General features: G+C 38.9%; 1 protein-coding gene and 1 long non-coding RNA gene across 6 annotated transcripts in view; one reads left to right on the top strand and one right to left on the bottom strand.

Annotated features, from left to right (window-relative positions):
* LOC146457753 (structural maintenance of chromosomes protein 1A-like) overlaps positions 1–10783 on the bottom strand; it is a 93151-nt gene extending 82368 nt beyond the window's left edge. For 4 of the 5 annotated variants that reach the window (XM_085091461.1, XM_085091463.1, XM_085091464.1 and 1 more), the window contains exons 1-5: positions 10660–10783; positions 10421–10540; positions 3327–3403; positions 834–937; positions 504–624 (exon numbers count right to left, since the gene is read on the bottom strand). In XM_085091461.1, the coding sequence (XP_084947587.1) occupies positions 504–624; positions 834–937; positions 3327–3403; positions 10421–10529 (411 nt within the window). In that variant the 5' untranslated portion in view covers positions 10530–10540; positions 10660–10783. Of the gene's footprint in view, positions 1–503; positions 625–833; positions 938–3326; positions 3404–10420; positions 10541–10659 lie in introns of those variants that run through there. The other variant, XM_085091465.1, reaches the window with a different exon arrangement.
* The window catches only part of LOC146457748 (uncharacterized), a 91145-nt gene that overhangs the window by 4604 nt on the left and 68525 nt on the right, over positions 1–18016 (top strand). The gene's annotated exons all lie outside the window — the stretch shown is intronic.

Below are 18016 nucleotides of genomic sequence, written 5' to 3'. Positions count from 1 at the left end.
CGGGGAAACGTGATAGCTGTCGTCATTTTACTACGAGTTTTTGTGAGAACATCGTAGTGGCGAAAACGAGTCCTCGAAACGTAGGTGATCTCGTCTTTTTGGAAACACGAAAGGACTTCACTATCATCATTCAAACCAACTGCGTCAAGTTCGTCATTCATAAAGAGTGAAATGAAACTTGCTGTGATATATCTGTTCTTAGTACTTCGCTAAAAACTCAAAGTAAAATCTCGTAGTCGTACTCGTACTCGTACTAGAATCTAAAGGTCTCTATTAATGAGTGAGACAGAACTAATAACCAAATGCTGAAACTGTACCTGTCTGGTCTGTTTTAGAGGAAAGGACCCACCCAGTTGAAAACTAACCTACAGGACTGCATATAAAACACTATCCCATTGCTATTAAACAGCCAATTAAATAAATTATTGTTAACTGTACAAGAGCCCAACCCATCAACCAATGAACTCTTTTACATCTTGATTACTGGATAAGAGAGAGCATACCTGAAACACAAGAAAGTTTTTGGCTTTTACCAAAATCCCCAAACTTTCTAGTTTGGAAGTGTACTGCTGTGGTGATACAACCTTGTTATCAATTCTGTACTCAGTCCCACTGCCAACAATCCTTCAAAATCAAACAAAATTGAAAACATTGCACATAATTATTATATTGCAATAGAACAGATGAAAAAATCATGTGAACAAAATTTTAGGTTCAGTAAATGCTAATCATTGCCCTTTGGCTTTTCAAACTGTTGCAAAAAAAAAAAAAAAAAAAAAAAGCTAAAATGGTACATGTAACAAATTATTGAACAACGGAGGTAATTTACATACTTTCGAGTAAAGTTGATTTCTGTTCCATCCTCTTCTGCATAAACTGCTGTGACCATCCCTGTACTGGCTACAGGTTTGCCAATAGGAGCTCCATGGATAAGATCCTACCAAAAGGAAAGCTTAATTTAAGCTGGGGACACTATAAATAATACACGTTAACTGAAAGAAGTGATGCAAACCAAACAGGAACCTCTTTCAAAGTCCCAAGTGGCAAGGAGGCTTGCCAGTTAGGTACTTATAAAGCATAATTGAGGATTTGCAATGGGGGATTACCATAAAGCAAAATTCAGTTAAAGTCAGAATGGGGACTTGAACTTGGGACCTCAAGGTAATATTTAAATACTTAGTTTTAGCCAGCTTGCATGGGTTTGATTTGTTTGCATTTTCGGACACTTTGCTCACCTCTAGCATATTTAATGAGTCTATTTTGTTACCAGGTTATAGTTCTCCCTTGAGAAAAGACAGGATTGGTAAATGTGGGGGTGGAGTGGCTCTTTATGTCAGAGATAATATTGTTGTGAAAAGGTGTGTCGACCTAGAGCCATCCAATCAGCTGGGTAATTTTAAGCATAATCTTCTTGCTTATTTTGGTGTCTCATCTTGTAATCCCCTGTATTATGTAGGTAATCGTTTTGATTCCATAAATCACTCTTGCTTTGGATGTAGCAATAGTATAGAAATGGTGTTGTTTCTCCAGCTTGCCCTCACTGCAACGCACCCGTGGAAGATGTTAAGCACTATTTTTTGTACTGTATGATGTATGCTACTCATCATATTGCTTTATTTACCTCTGCTGCCCACATACTAGGAGATAAATGGCTTCTGGCTTTGAACAAGAAAAAGATTGAATGTTTTCTGTTTGGTTCTCTGCATTTGCAATTTCAGTTGAATGTTTGTTTATTTGTCAAGTTCAGTCATTTATTTCCCATTCATCTCGTTTTTCTTAGTTTAGCTTTGGAATTTTTCTTTTTTTAACTTATAGTGCTCGTCCCGTTAATAAAATTACTAGTCCGTCTCTTCCATGTGTTTACGCGGGTTAGTTGATCCGATTTAAGCCCTCTTGATGAGCACTTAGAGCAAATGTCGTGTTCAAATATTGTTTAAATTAAAAAATATACTTAAGTCAAAGCCAGACATAGTCAAAATTGTGGCCCTAAATTGAATAAAGCAAACATCATCAATTGAAAATTTCAACGTCGCAATCCAAGCAGGAAGGAAGTTGTCCTGATTGATTTTTATGCAGCAGAGCCCATTCAAGACAGCCCTGTTGCAAAAGTGATAAAAGAGGAAGACCTGAACCATTTAACACCATTGTGCCACACTGCACCTCCAGATTACATAAGTCCACCTTTCTACACATTGGCTATGCTGCTACCTTGAAAATCAATACACTCTAGCAATGGAATTCCAAAGCTTACACAGATCTTTTAAATGCATCAGTCAATAATTGGTGGCATATCACCTTCTCCACTAATTTGTCCTTAGAATCAGAAGTTAAAAGACAAGCATCCAATAAACAGATTGAGGGGAAAAAAAGCTTCATTGTAGATTGTGTCAGTTAGAGCTGCTGAATAAGACTGACTTTATAACCTGATCTCAAGTTCTTTCTACACCACACCAAGCTGCATTCTGTGAACTGTTTCCCAAGGTAATGTTCAAAGGAGCAAAAAAAGACATGTAACAGCATCATTTGGGAAATGAAGGGGAAAGGTTATTGCATTTGAGAGTGACAACCTTCCCCCAAATATTTATCCCTCAATAGGTACCCAGGGGCCCGTTTCTCAAAAGTCCCGGTAACTTATGGGCCCGATAAGTGTCTTTGGTGATAAATCTTTCTTAACGGAAGGCAATTTTTGTTAGCTTTGAAAACTGAATTTTAAAATCTTATAAATTTATGAAAACATTGGCCAAGTACCATGTCTGCAATCACTGTGTAATCGGCGAAAAAACATTTAAGAATATACTCATCGGGCCCGGTAAAACTTAAAGGTTTTTGCATAACCAAATACCAAATTCAGAGGTCTCGTTAAGAGTCACTGAGCAGCCATCAGCTTCTACAAACCTACTACATGATTTATGATTCACCCTACATGAGGTAAAAAAGAAGATTTTTTGATGCCATTTACTCATGTGCACAGGTGCCAACTCACCAAGATCACCTAGCAATTTACTGTTGAAACTTAGTAACAACCATCCAGTTGCTGTTTTACACACTCAAACATTTCTTAGAAATTTCACAATGTTTAAAAAACTGGGTAAAAAGATGCCCCCGGCACTCCCTCACCTCCCTCCCCACCCCCTCCACAAAATATGAAAATTTCAAAGCAAAAAATCTTTTTGCCTTCCCAACACTTTTAATCTTGAGCAATTCCCCAGAGCAGAATTGTATGGCAGTGGCATGGAAGGGAGGAACAGAATTTACCGATCTATAGGGTTCTCAGTATAAATACTGAAAATATTAATTTTAATCTTTCCTGAATGATTAATACTTACTTTGACAGTACGAACTCGCAGACTCTGAGTACGTTCGCCAAACACAAAGCTGATGGCATCCATCAAATTGGATTTTCCTAAATTTTGTAAAAAAAATTTAAATAAATGTAAATATATGAAACATATTTTGAACTGTAGATGAAAGATCAAACAGAAGATCCTCACAGTTACATTCAGAGGATCTTTCTTCTATTTGATCTTTCATCCACAGTTCAAAATATATGTTTCATATATTTATTTATTTATCCTTTGCGGGTATATTACGAACTCACAGTTGGCTTGATAGCTCAGTTGGTAGAGCACTACACTGGCATCGCAGAGGTGATGGGTTCAATACCCTTTAAGCCTGAATTTTTTTCAGGCTTTCTTTTCGCGACTGCTTAATTTGTGTAGTAACTACGAGGATCTTTCTTCTGCTTGAAAAATAAAAATATTACGTTGTGTGCCTGTGTTGAACATTATCTAATAACAGTTACTGTACTGGGAAGTTGTTCTCATTCAGTACAGTACTATGCTCGATTGTTGTGGGTACACATAATAGTCACAATATAGAGCGATTTCTGTGTCTTTTGTTTAACAATTAAGGTTTTAAAAAACCTTGATTTAGTCCATTTTCTGCTTGAAACAAAAAAAAATGTTACTGGGGCAAGAATTTTGAATTTAGAAAGATACATCAAGAAATTCATGCACCGACAGTGATATTTTTTTGCATTCCGATAATTTCATGAATAAATGTGACAGCAACATTTGTCCCTAACAATTTGACAGACACCATGGTCAACAACCAAACAAAAAGACGCCAGACCCCCCCCCCTCCCCCCACTGAAAGGCCTCATACCATGTAAGCAGCACCTAAGATGCCTTTCCAACTACAGTTAATTGTTCTCTGTGGACTGCATAGCCAGCTCCTTAACAAGTTACACAGTTTAACACATTCTCAAGACTTTAGCGGTGTACTGGGTAGCCACTACTTGTCAGCAACATGTTTGATGTGGCAGGGTATTCGGCAGTTACTTATACAGGCCCATAGAGTGGAAAGAAGCACAGTGACTCTGCTGTTGTATCTAAACTAACTTGTTTATTAATACACTGTACAAGAAAACGCACTACTAATTTTCACAATGCACACACAAGTATATTGCCTTGAACTTTATTGAACTAATTGACTAACATATTGAACTAATGTGCAGTTCCAGAAAATATCCATATCCCCCCCCCCCCCCCCCAACGGAAGGTCAATGGAAATTCCGAGGGGAAGGGGAGGTTAATAGACGGAAATTTCTGAGGGGTTGGGGGGTGTTCCTATGAAGAATTTCTCCAGAGGGTAAGGAGATTCACGAAACAATAGTAAGCGAGGCAAAAGTTGGCAAACGATGAATCATTGTGGAAAAAGTCATTTTGGTAGAAGTGTTGTCTGGTTAATCCTTCTGCTAAGCAAAAGTGACGCGTGACAGGTATTTTTCTTTGAAGTTCGACTTCACGGTGCGATCAATCAGCCTCATATCATGCCATGCATGGCTGTGACTTCACAGTCATTTGAAGTTCAAGTTTTGAAATAAATAAAAGCCCTCTTTACTCGTATTGCAGCATCAAATGAGGAGATTAAAAGGATTCTGAACAAAGCAACTATTTTGATTAGCATGGCCTTTTCGTAGTTTCACAGGCTAGTTTGTGGTTGAAATCCATTTCTGACACGACGAAAATAATGTACAACAGGCATGCAGTGCTGTCGTGTTCGATGAATTTATTTCCCACGGAAAATTATTTTACTGCGACCACAAAACATGTAATTTCTTCAATGCAATCTTTCACCAAAAAAAATTTCTGGAAGAAAGGGAAAAGATTCTGCAGAGATATTTCCATCCAGTGAATACTGATGAACATTGCAGTTGAAATTTGATCAGGCACTGAATGCAAGACTTTCCCGATGTATGCAAATTTTGCTCAAATTTGAATTCCGTTGGAGGTGAAACAGCGAAGTTTATTTGATAAAAACCTGACATAAAAAGTTGAAAACACAAACTTCTTTTCTTTCTCAAATTCATTTCATTCACAATTTCAGTACAGAGATAACTATTGAATCCACGGACTAATTAATTTTGAAGTTTCAAAATGAGAACCTAATATGAAACTGTTCACAAAGGCAGCTTTCAATTCTTGTGCATGCAGCCAGTTTACGACTGGGTTTTCAAAGTTCTTCAAATTCTACTTGATAAAATAAAATCCAGCATCATATATTCAATGTGCAACTTAAATTCATAGCGGTTTCTTCGCTGTAAATAACCAAGCGTTTTTCTGCGGAGGTCATTACAAAAATGGAATTTGCAAAGGCCGTAGTTTTTAGGTGAAAAAGAAAAGTTGTAACGTGATCAGGGTGCAAAGAAAGTCAGCTTTACAGCTTGCCCTTCGGGTAAGCTGTGGCTAGCATGTACTAGCCCAAAAGTCATTTTAACTAGCCTAAAAAAAAACAAAAAAAATCACAAGATGCTAAAGTAGTATTAATTGAAGGGCTGGGAGCATAACCGCCTTATGTCGAATTTCAGCCCGTTTTTCGATGTAGCTCGGATTTGTGCAAACTTTTGCATGTCAACTGCAATGGGATTGAAAACCATTGTCCAGTATTTTTTCACGCCGCTTTGTGTTTCGTATTAATGCTATAGAGAAATTTTACCATCTTGTAAAGATATATCGGTAACATTATAGACACTGGATGACCAAAAGGACAATGCACTGAGGATTAAATACTTGTATTCAATATACACTCGTTGTCTTTGAAACACGGCACACGAAAGCGGTGTTGTTCGCGGGAGGAACGAAAGGAATGCTGTCACGCTTTTATTTGATTCTGTTACAAACAACTACGTACGTGACAGGAATGTCCGAAATGTAAACAGTTACATCCTCCAAGAGAAAATGTGTCCATTTCCTGGCGTAAAATCCAGCTTTGTCCCGTTTGTCGACATATCACTCTTCATAACGCAAAATACTAGCATTCTACACGATTAACAGGAAGACATGTAGCCATTTCAACGATTAACAACGATTAACAACGATTAACGGCAGTTCTATTAAAAGGTAAAGACTATCTATTCTTTTTTACGGGCAGTCGGTGTTAACCGTTGAAAATCTATGTTAATCGTACTTTTATTGAATCATTGCCTTGAAATTGTCAAGTTAATCGTTACATACCGAATTTCAAGCCTGGCAAACCACAACTAAGGCTTGCAAAACACCTTGCACATGGCGGGATTTGTCTCTGATGCTCCCGCGGGATTTGATAATCGAATTGAAAAATTCATCACGGCACAGTCATCACTACCAAGGAAGGATTCTTTGGACAACATTTCCGCCAGTTCCTGTGAACTGCATTCCTCAATTTCATAACCTTTCAAGAGATCCATAGATGTCGGTGCGTTTACAAACTTCACCAAACAAAAGCGAAACCAACTAGCCAGTACGATACGCAAGTTGTTTATCCCGACTGCCTTGATCTATTTTGGGCTTGTTACAACCCGCAAAAGCAAACCATGATATCATCTCAAACGTTACTTATAGAAACAACAACTGGTGCGACTAAACACGGCTCGTGGACAGTGGAAACTTTTAGCCTACCGATAATTTGGAAAACGAGTCTGACGTGGACAAAACCTATAAAAAATTTGCCTTCCAAGCGCGTTCACTTGTAGACAAGCAAACTACCAAATACCCCTCCCCCTCCCCCTCCCCCTGACTCAATGTTGTCTTTTGGGTCACGAACAGTTTCCTGGCAAGCATCACTTCCCACATCAACATTGCATAAGGGGGAGGGGGGAAGGGAGAAGTAACAGTTGTAGAATTATGAAGGGAGAAACAGTAAGTGAGTGGTTTTTTGGCTGTCTGTGTTCGGTTCTCATTGCATAGGGGGAGGGGGTGGGAGGGAGAGGTAAGCAAGTGGTTTTTGTTCTGTTCGTGTTTGGTTTTCTCAAGGAGTTTTGTCCACGATTGTAAAACCGCGAAATGTTTTCCAAGCCAGGGAGAGCCAAAATTCGGACAAATCCGTGCGAAATCGAAAGCCGCGCTAAAATTCGACATAAGGCGGTTATGCCCTCGGACCTTCAATTTATTCAGTACATGTTTTACAAATTTCAATTACCTCGTGCGATGGAAAAATTACTGACCTTGGGGTGCTTGACATGACTGGTCAAAAAATCCGCAAAAGATGACATTTGATTGGTTAACCATCTCTTTTGATCTCCATGACAACAAAAAAACGAAAAAGCCACCAGGGGGAGGTAGAGAGGCAAAGAACCAGCCGCCATTTTGGACGGGTGGTCTCGGGCGTTTCAGGAAATTCGGGGGTTGTTGCGCACGGGCGGTTACGGGCATTTGAGGGGTCAATGGGTTAATCCTGCTAAATATTCTTGTACTACAGCTAACTATATCAAACAAACTTTTTAATATTATCAACATGATATTTATAACGAACCGTCTTTCCAAACTTTACAAAACGCTAAGCGCAAATGATGAATTCTCAACAAAAACAACGTTTGCTTACTTTTCTGACTGTCAAATTTAACTCGGTAGTAAACTGAGGAATAGATACCTTGATTTAAACGTGAACGTCCAAGCTTCAGCATTATAATATATAATTATACAGCTGATATATATAATCTTTACATGTGTGTACAAATAGAAAAGGATCGAAGCGATGTACTAAGAAGATTTACTAGACACCAGGCTTCTCACATCTTTGCAATGCCTGTTAGTTTTTTAACATTAACTAAATGTTATAGTAAATGAGACACCCACTACAGATGAGAATGGTAAGCCACGGGCTCCAGATGACTTCCAGCCACGAGCTAACATTAAGATACTGGTAAGTGAAGGCACCCTGTCTTGCAAAGAAGAAGTCGAGCAGTTCTCAAAGAAATTTGCTGTGGAGCAAGACTCGGTACAAGCTTACATTGCACATTTACAGGATTTGAAAATTCCGAGCAATATCAGAGCAAGGGGCGCATTGAGCAGAAAAACAAACGTGCTCAAAAAAACAGTTGAAGAGTATGCCTGGCTCGAATTAATACAGTCTGGAAACATAAAAAAACTATTTGTTTCCGAGTTGGAAAAATATCTAAAACATTACAAACTGTCAAGCAGTGGAACAAAAGCTGACAAGATGAGAAAAATCTCGTTGCATGTACTTGGTGCAGGCGAGGGTGGTGGCAAACACGCTGACGACAAATCTGTCAACAAAGCTGCAGTGATGTTGGAAGATGTCAGTGAAGGTGAAAGAGAAGAAAGTAACAGTGAAGATGATATCGTTCTTGCAGAATTAATTGAAGCAAGCGATTGTGAGTCAAAGAAAGGAACAGCTGGGGGAAGCACGTGACAGGATTACTCTCTCCATGCCAGCGACAAATTGTGGTCTGTTTTTCAGAGTGTCTCCGAGGAAGAGGAATTTTATGGTTTCAGTTAAGTCATCAAAATGAGGCTTGTACAATTGAAACATGAAACTAAAAAACTCCTCAAAAACTTAAAGTAGCAACACGAAACCTGGTTCCAGAATAAAAGCAACACTGCCCAAACAACCAAAACAAAAGCACTGAAACAAGCAAAAGAATCGAAACAAAACAAAACGACTGTAAAACAAAGCTTGCAAGGTAACATTGACTGGCAGTTTTGTCTCCGTGGCTTTGCTTATCTCCGGTGATTAGTGGTGTTCGTTCATTTGGATCTTTCCTGTCTGTTGTTTTGGGTTTTAGTATACATCTTTACAAATGTTACCAATTTTCTTCGAAATGAACGTTTTGTTTACATTTTTGACGGTGAAAAAACTATGCCCATATTTGGAAAAAATAAAGTTTGTATGCAAGTTAATGCATTTTGAGTGTGACGATGCGGAGAATGTGGCAATGCGAAGGTACATTAAAGCAAATGAGTTTTACTTGTATGAAAGTGACAAAGAGATTTGTCAATGTGGCGTTCATAGAGAGGAAAGATACAATCATCAACAATCATTTACAACTGCACCTAGGCAAGGGCATATGGTACTGTAGTTTAAGTTCTGACACTGAGGTTTAATAACCCGATAAAAACATTTTGTAAATACGTGGCGTTTTGCATCAAACCACGAAGGCCATGTAAAATTCACAAAGATTGTCTGGTTCCATAGATGAGTTGAATTTTATGTCAACTTTAGTATTATTTCCATTGACCGGGCTTTGCAAAATTTAAAACGAGTCAGGACGGGCTTAGAAATTCTGACATGATTCTACAACGGGTATTAGGAAAAAAACAAAAAGTTGTTTTTAATTATCCAACCCGGTCATCCCCATAAATAATGAACCGTCCCTAACAGAACTTAGAATTTAAGTTCATAGTCTCTAAGCCTTGTACGAAGACGTCTTTCACATTGGGGGTGTGCAATGGTTATACAAGAAGTGTTCTGCTGAAAAGCTGACAAAGGACTGTTGAGATCTTGAGTCATTTGGGGCAGATTCAGATTAGGTATCTATTTTAGTTTTTAGTGAACAATATGTCACGAATAACTGTACAAAGTTTATTAAACCTTTCATATCACTTCTTCTTCTAACATTGAAAACTAAGCTTAAATTTTCATAGCATGCATGCTTGCGGATGAGTGACAACAAATCAGACATTAAGGACGGTGCTTACTATTGTAACTGCGCATACGTTCTGCGCATCTCGAGATACTCGGGTTTCCTATGGGTGGTGGCTACCAACACAGGGATGTTTTTGCGCAGTTTAAAACTATATGGTGTAAGTAGAACTTAGCAAGTGATTTTGGTATCCAAAAAGAAGATTGAGGGTAACCATGCATTTTTCAGAGATAATAAAGCTTCAACTTGGAAAAAAGCGCCATACATTGCTTCGTATTTTGCTGCTTTTGAGAATAATTGTTGCTTAGTTATCTCTAAAAAATGTGTGGTTACCCCCAATTTTCTTTTTGGATTTCAATAGCCGCTACTAAGATCTGCTTTTCCCGCATAGTGATAAACTGCGCAAAAATACTTCGCTATCAGTAGGCACTGTCCTTAATATCTGTTAATATCGAAGCAAGGTGGAATATAAGCTTATAGTTAATTATAAGCTCTTACCACATCCATTAGGTCCAATAATGGCTGTAAAGTGCTTGAATGGTCCAATAGTGTGCTTTCCTTTATAGGACTTGAAATTCTCCAACTCTAGCCGCTGCAGATAACCCATTGTAAAAGCCCCTGCAATCGAATTGAAAGAATACCGCTTAAAACACAAACTATTCAGAGTAATTTCGTGGCCAATTTCGCACAAAATATCGTTATAGTGACAGAAAAAGAGGAAAAAACTGAAAGCTTACTAAAGCTGCTTTGAAAATCTTATTTTAAAGGTAAATTTTGCTTGAAAAATCTGTAAACAACAGCCTCATTTTCTGTGAAACTTGGCGGGAATGAATAAGGAACGAGAACAGTGCGCATGATCAGCTGTTAAATATCGCTGAACGCTGAACGAAACCTCGCGGCACGGTCGGTACATTGTGTAAAACTAATTGTTATGTCCTATAGTAAATGGCCTACTATACTCTAGCCACTTTACATAGAAGAGCCGAAGAGCCTGCTTTACTTAACTACTGGTATACGGGAGTATATATCATAACATTAAATAATATTTAACAATTATTCCATGAGCGCGCGTTGGATATGAGATGGTAAATAGCCAACGAGGCGCGAGGCATCGAGTTGGCTATAACCAACCTCATATCCAACAAGCACGAATGGAATAATTGTTTTATTAAACTCTCCACGTTTGGGTATTGCTGTTGAAGTTTACTGAATTTTATTTTAAATAAAAATTTCTTTCAAATTAAAACGACCGGATGTTGAGGCAACTTCCGACCAAAACGACAACGTAACGAATGAAGCCCAAACTCGGCCACGACATGGCGAAATGTATTAATCGGGTGCCGTTGAAAAAACCGCAAGAATTTTTCAAATTTTGCGACAATTCCGGTTTGAAGGAATGACCCATAACGGTCGCCGGCGGTTTCTTGCCTGCCTTTACTCCCTTTCTCACTACCAGACTTCGGCCGGCAACACTGTAAAACAGTAAACGCGCGAAAAAAGGGTTTCTACGGTTATGAATGGTAAAAAAACACCACGCGTGACTTAATCAACATTTCCTTCAAACTTTATTTCAACATAAAGGTTAAAAGGCGACTTTAAATATCGTTACTCAGTAAAAATTTCAACCGATTGTGTCGCGAGAATATAAAGTCTCAAATTGCAAACAGTCATTACACCACCGCAGGGTGGTTGGCCTGTGGTACGAGGTATAACCTCACTAAGACAAGCATTTAGTGCAACTTTTTAAACTTCAAGCTTATCGAGAAGCGTAAGAGCTGTGCACTTTTGTGCAAATGTTTTGCTGAGTGGTGCCGAGCGACGGAAACGAACATTATGGCGGAGGGGAAAAATTTCTGCACAGCCCCAACATAATTATGCATGCTGATGTATTAATCATGTATTGTTTTTAAAGACAATAATCTATTCCTATGTGTTTTGCGTCAATAAAAGAGGATTTCGTCGTGTCATGACTTTTTCTCCCCTTCTCTCTTTTCCCAATCCCATTTTCTTTATTTCTCTACCCCAGCCCCCTTACGCTTTTCTTTCTTCTTTTTTTTTTCTTTTTTTTTTGGCTATCTGCCATACCGTGCCTTGAACTGAAGCCTTAATATTAACTTTGGATTCCCTGTCCATCTGCTTTCCCACTAGTTTACGAGGAATTTGTTGAAAATTATCCCTCAATAAATATATTTTATTTTTTGTAAACCATTAAAAATCTACATAACAATACAAAGGCAATTTTTTTCTGTGCGTTGCACTTGCCTTGCAATCTTCACGGAAAAATGCGTCATTTTCGCCCCTTGATTGGTCGGTCTCGGGTTGCGTCTTTCTCCTGGTCATAGCCCCATGCAACCACGTTATAGTGAGTTGTAGAGCGCTAACGAGTCTTGGCCGACTTCACTTTTTGTAGTTGTTGCTTGTCCTCCGAATCGTCGTCTTTTTATTTTTGTGTCCTTTGCTGTTTCGTCCATCCCTTCCTCGACGTCAATGCCATGCTACTGCGTCTGTTATTTGACTGACCTTCGCCCATCGTTCCAAGCCTTTCGTCACCTTTTAAAATCGCCCAATATCCTTGCGGATTACGAATAGTGAACAGAATAGTACAAGGAGCACAAGCCAGTTGGGTATAGGAATGCCCTCAGGACGAGCAATATTGGCATATACTGTAAGATGCTAACCTTTACGAAGTTCACCAGGACTGACAAAGCATTCCTGTAGCGCTCTTCGCGCCCTTCGAGATTCACCGGAGGAAGACGAAATATCAGATACCGTAACACATGAAGCCCGCACGTGTACATTCAAGCAAGAACCTCTGGCTTTATTTTAGGAACGACAGCAGCAAACAGGACGTAAAACAAAAAGAAAGGTAAAGAAATACTTTATTTTTTATAGTTTACGGCAGTCGCGATTAAAAACCACTGGTTAATCTGCCGTTATTTTTACGGCCCACGCGAAAACATGTCACTTAATTCAAAACATTTTTAAAACGTGGACAAATTAAAATGCGTAAAAATTACTACACTTGTCAAATTTTGTTTACATTTTCCGTATTTTTTACCTAAAATTCGAAGGTTTTGGCAAAGCTCATATATACTTAGGCCTGGGGCATGCGTCGACGAACTTAACTCGTCGAAGCTATTAAGTTTGAAATAGGCGCATGAATGGTGCGACGTTTGCCGCAAAATCTCAAATTAAGGTTACTTATAGGGAAGAAAGGTCGAATTTTTCTCAAATAAATTTTTTTAGATAATTGTTGAAACAAGAAAGGGATGCAAAGTTTCATGAAAACAGCAGTTAGAAATCTTAAAAAGAACGCGAGCTATCTGAAAAACAAAGTTTTGTAGGAAAAGCGGTGAGCGAGTGAAGGTGTCATAATCCAATTTATGCGGGACTGTGTTGACATATTACGCGGCAAAACTCGAATTACCTGCAAATTTCGCATCGTGTTCATCACATGTCACGGCGTTGTATGTAACATTTTACTGTGAAACAGCGTTCCATTTTGGATTCAAGCATTGCGTAAAAGGTTGTTACGAAGAAAGCGAACCTAGAAAAGTCGCCTTGGGCTAAAGTTAAGAAAAAACCGTGGCCAAAGAAGGTCGAAAGTTCATTTGACAAAGCCAAAAAACTTCAGCTGGCGCGCGGAGAGCGACACGGGTTCTTAGTACAACCAGTCAGATTTTCTTTAAAACCCATCCTCGTCGAAAGATATGGGGGCAAGCCAGATAAAAATAACTGTCCCGGCAGCAGAGAAATTCGAGGACGAGAAATCGAATAGTGGAGAGTCGAACATCAGTTCGGAGTCCGAAATCGACGTGATGCCGGCGACAATCCAGCTACTTTCGCCGTTGTTGACCGGCTCAAAGCGAACCTCAGCGCGCAGCCTCGTGTACTGATAGCCGGTCTCGTGTAAACTCCGCTGGGGCTGCCAGTTTCATGTTCTGCGTCTATCTGCCGTTTTCTTCTTTGTTTTGGTTCTCGCGCCAGACTTAACTTTTCCCATAAAGAAATCGCTTTACAATATTACAGAACACTAAATGCTTCCGCGGGAATTCCAATTGTTTTTTTTTGTTTTTAGCTACAGAACTCCCCATGGGAATGCTTCTTTGTGTTTGATTGGCTGGCGGCGTGAGCGCGTTGACAAGTATTTTAATGAGGTGCGAAAACTCTGAAAATGTTTCAAGGCCGAAAACACGGCTTTTGTTTTTTCGCGAATTCCCCATCTTCAAATGAATCAATAGGGTATGTAGATTTGCCAGATTTCAACGAAATTTGGCCAAAATGGTCATCAGACATTAATGCATCAAAATATGTCAGGCTTTTACGAAATTCAAAATATTTTTCCCGTGACGTGTTAACATCCGACGCGACTACAAAAATTTTCCATTGTCCATCTTTTAGCCTGCGTAGCAGTCGTTTCCGTTTCCTTCAAGCCAAGCGGGGCAAGCGCGCGAGGGCATTGGGCAAAAAGGAGCAGAAAAAGTATCTTTAGGATGGGTTTTCTCACAAACCAATGGGAATAAAGAAAAAGCCTGACACACTTTGTTAGCCTATTTATAATATCTCCTGTTGTCCAGTCTGTTTGGTTGTGCGCCTTTACGTGAGAGTGGGTAATTCAGTTGAGTATACGTCGCTAGTATTGAGTTTGCAGGCCTCTGGGCGCTTATGTATCCAACAAAATAAAAAAAACATCGATATTTTCGCAAACTTCAATTTATCAGCTTTACAGTGATATATAGTTTTCCGTGGTTTTATCGCAAGCAGCGCGCGTACGCTAGATTTCCCTGAAGGCACTCGCGAAACATGACAGTAACCTTAATGGGTCTTAATTGGTTTGACTCCAGCATAAGTTCGACTTGCCAAGTCGGATAATGCGACAGTGGTTCGGCGTTACAGCAAACGCCGTTCTAAACACGCGCTGAACTCAATTCATAAATCATGCAAATTACAAAACAATTGATTCAAATGTGATGGACTGCGCAAACGTCACAAAAATACCGACTCCCCCATCTGCCAAACACTGTTTCCCCTCCTGACGAGCATGCGCTGTACAAATACAATTTCCCGACCAGGAATGGCGAGCTATAGAAAGTCATTGCTGACATCGCACAGCGTGATGGAAATGTGTTTTTCGTGTTTCATGAACACTAAATATAAATGATTGAAATTCGAATTGCCTATTTGTAATAAATGCTTAGTGTTTGAGTCTTCTCTTTCTATTTTTCACAATTAATTACCAAAGAAAGGCCCGACGAACACTGTATTTCGGCATTTCGCTAGCAAGTCTTAGCAACAACTAGCCGCGCATCGAGTGAATTAGGGACCTTACGAATGCAAGATGGTGACGCCAACGAAAACGTCATTTGAAAGTATCACTTTATTTCATTTGTGCTGCTTAGCGATTATTTTAACTCATTCAACTTGTACACAAACGACAAATTACCCAGGAACCAAATTGGTAGGAGTGCCGTTTAAGTTAAGGAAGAGAATGAAAAATTCACAGTGTGAAAACAGGTTTTGCCTTCACAAAACGGAAATATGGACGGACGGGGAAACTCTTCAAAAACTCTTTGGTAAAGGCCTTTCTCCTGGGGAACACTCGCTGGCTGCGGGAAGGACCGAGATCTCTTACGGCAAGCGAATTTCTCTGAGACAGTAAAACCACACAGAACTTGGCTCCAACGTAGGGTTTAATATCAAGACTATATCCAAGGATGTAACCAAGGAAATCTTACAAAGCACTTGTATTTAAGCCTAAGCTAGTAAAGCGTTCGAATTACATCATTTGCCAACGAGTCAGATTACAGAATACAACAATCACTTCTGAAAGGCTATTGGATAAAATCTAAGCTTATCCTGAAAATTACTTTCAAAAGCTACACAGGTGGATAACAGTTTAACAAAAGGCTAGCGCAGGTTACAATAACACTTCAACGATCAATTACCGTTATGATCTTATAGGAACCGTTTACGCCTAAATGAATACTACAGGTTGTGTTTACGGTTTACTGAACTTGAAACTAAGGAACTTAATATTTTCTACGTTGGTTTTTATATTTTTATCAGCAAACCAAATTAAACTAAATATCCATAAATCCTCTCATCACAACAGTCGTGTGTTCACGTCCTCCAAAAAACGTTGAATTTGGTCATTTCACGTTGTTGTTTTGCAGGGGACGACAAAGAAATGTACCAAACTGTAAAAAGCACGTGCAGAGCGATTGTGTTTGCTCATTAAGCCTTTGTGTTGTGGCGTTGTCGTCGCCGTCGCCGTGGTGTTTTCGTAAGGTCCCTAATAGCACGGGGACACGTGTTTCATGAAGTGCAACTTGTGAATTAGGGTCTACGCAGGTACGACGTTTGCTACCACGCTGGAATTAAGTCGACTCTTTTTGTCGAACCTCTTTTTAATAAATTCGGCACGACTCAGATTCGACGTTTTCCCTAGGCCTTAGAAAAAAAAACTAAGAGAACAAAGCGAAGTAATCCCAACGGCGCACTATTGTTATCCCTATTGTTTCCTTTGAACAATAACTGTATGCATAATTAATTTTTTCTTCTCAGTTTTCGCTTCCCGCCGAAAAAAAAAAAAATTATCTTAGTGACACCTGGGGCATTCGTTTTCCATATAAAGTCAAACTAAGGTATATGAGCTGATAACCGAGATTTAGTGAACCAATCAGAACGCTAGAAATTTAATATCCGAAGTTGAGAATTTAATAAATTATTATATACTAGTCATGCAATGCTTTAGAGTGGCAACCCGTGAAATATGCCACGAATGACTTGATTTTTCTTAGTATAGACACGAGCCTTTAGGCGAGTGTGTACAGCTATGTCAATTAACGTTGTCGGATCAAAGCGTAAAACTTAAAGACATCTTCAAAGAGGCTGCCACCTCATCCACTTGATACGATATCCTAACATCTTTCATCCAAATGGTTCACCATCGTATATCTTCACTGGACGGATGAGGCATAACTGATTTTGATGAACTTATTCATAAAAAAAAATCCACAGAATCTTGAGGTCTTATCTTACCGCTTCAATATACTTTGACCCGACAACGTTAATTGAAATAGCTGTATACAAAGAAAAATCAAGTCACGAGTGGGATATTCACGGTATACCACGAGAAAGCTTTGCATAACTAATTTATCCCATGCCACTCAATGAATTAACACAAAACGTCACTCTTTAATGCTTTGACAGCAAATAAAATCAGTGAAAAAATATTCGACAGATTGGCAACGTTTCTTGAAAGTACATAATTTTGATAAAAAATTGAAAAAAATATAAATAGGTACTGCTCTTTAAGGGTATAAAGCCTTTACAGGCCGGAGGGAACGCCAGGATTTTTTCGTGGAATACTACCCGTTGCATACCACAGATTAGTATAAATCTACTAGTGTTCTATCACGAATGCCGTTCTCTGATTGGCTACGCTTCTCGCTATCTATTAAAGAAATAAAAAACGCGCCGAGTGCATTGTTGAGTTATATAAGCACGCGGAAATTTTTAAGAACACGAGAGAAGGAGGGTCTGAATGGGGGGGTCAAAATGTCGGTTGTCGGTTAAAATTTCATTACTTTGTCGGTTGTCGGTTAAGATTTTTGACCTTTGTCGGTTGTCGGTAAATCTCAGTTAATAATTAAAAATACACGTTTATTATTCACATTTATTATGCAATTTGCCCAGTTTTAAGACTTTAAACTCTAGACGAAGTGTAATACTTGTAATAATTCATTATTTGTTTTCACTTAAACCTCGTTAACGCTGTTTTTTAATTTAGCAACGTGCTCATCTACCCCACTTTTGTTTGCAAATCTAGTATACCGATAAAATTCACCAAAGCTTTTATTATAGATGTGAATTTGTTTCCTGTCGACTACGGGGCATCGAAGTAAATCAAGAGAGGTAAATTCTACAAAGAATGGAACACCCACTCTAGCCCCTGGGATAACTAATTTTAATTTGTAAGCTACGGAAGTCTTTTTTCCGAGACGTCCACAAAAACTCACTACACTTATAATTCAACGGCTCTCGTGGCTTTTCTGCGAGGTTTCTTTTTTTTCTCTTTTTTTTTTTTTTTGC

This window comes from Pavona decussata, unplaced genomic scaffold, assembly GCF_977016875.1.
Source record: "Pavona decussata unplaced genomic scaffold, jaPavDecu1.1 SCAFFOLD_237, whole genome shotgun sequence".
NCBI classification, from domain to species: Eukaryota; Metazoa; Cnidaria; class Anthozoa; order Scleractinia; family Agariciidae; genus Pavona; species Pavona decussata.
The sequence above is the reverse complement of the archived record's forward strand: the minus strand, read 5'-3'. Positions and strand labels throughout refer to the sequence as shown.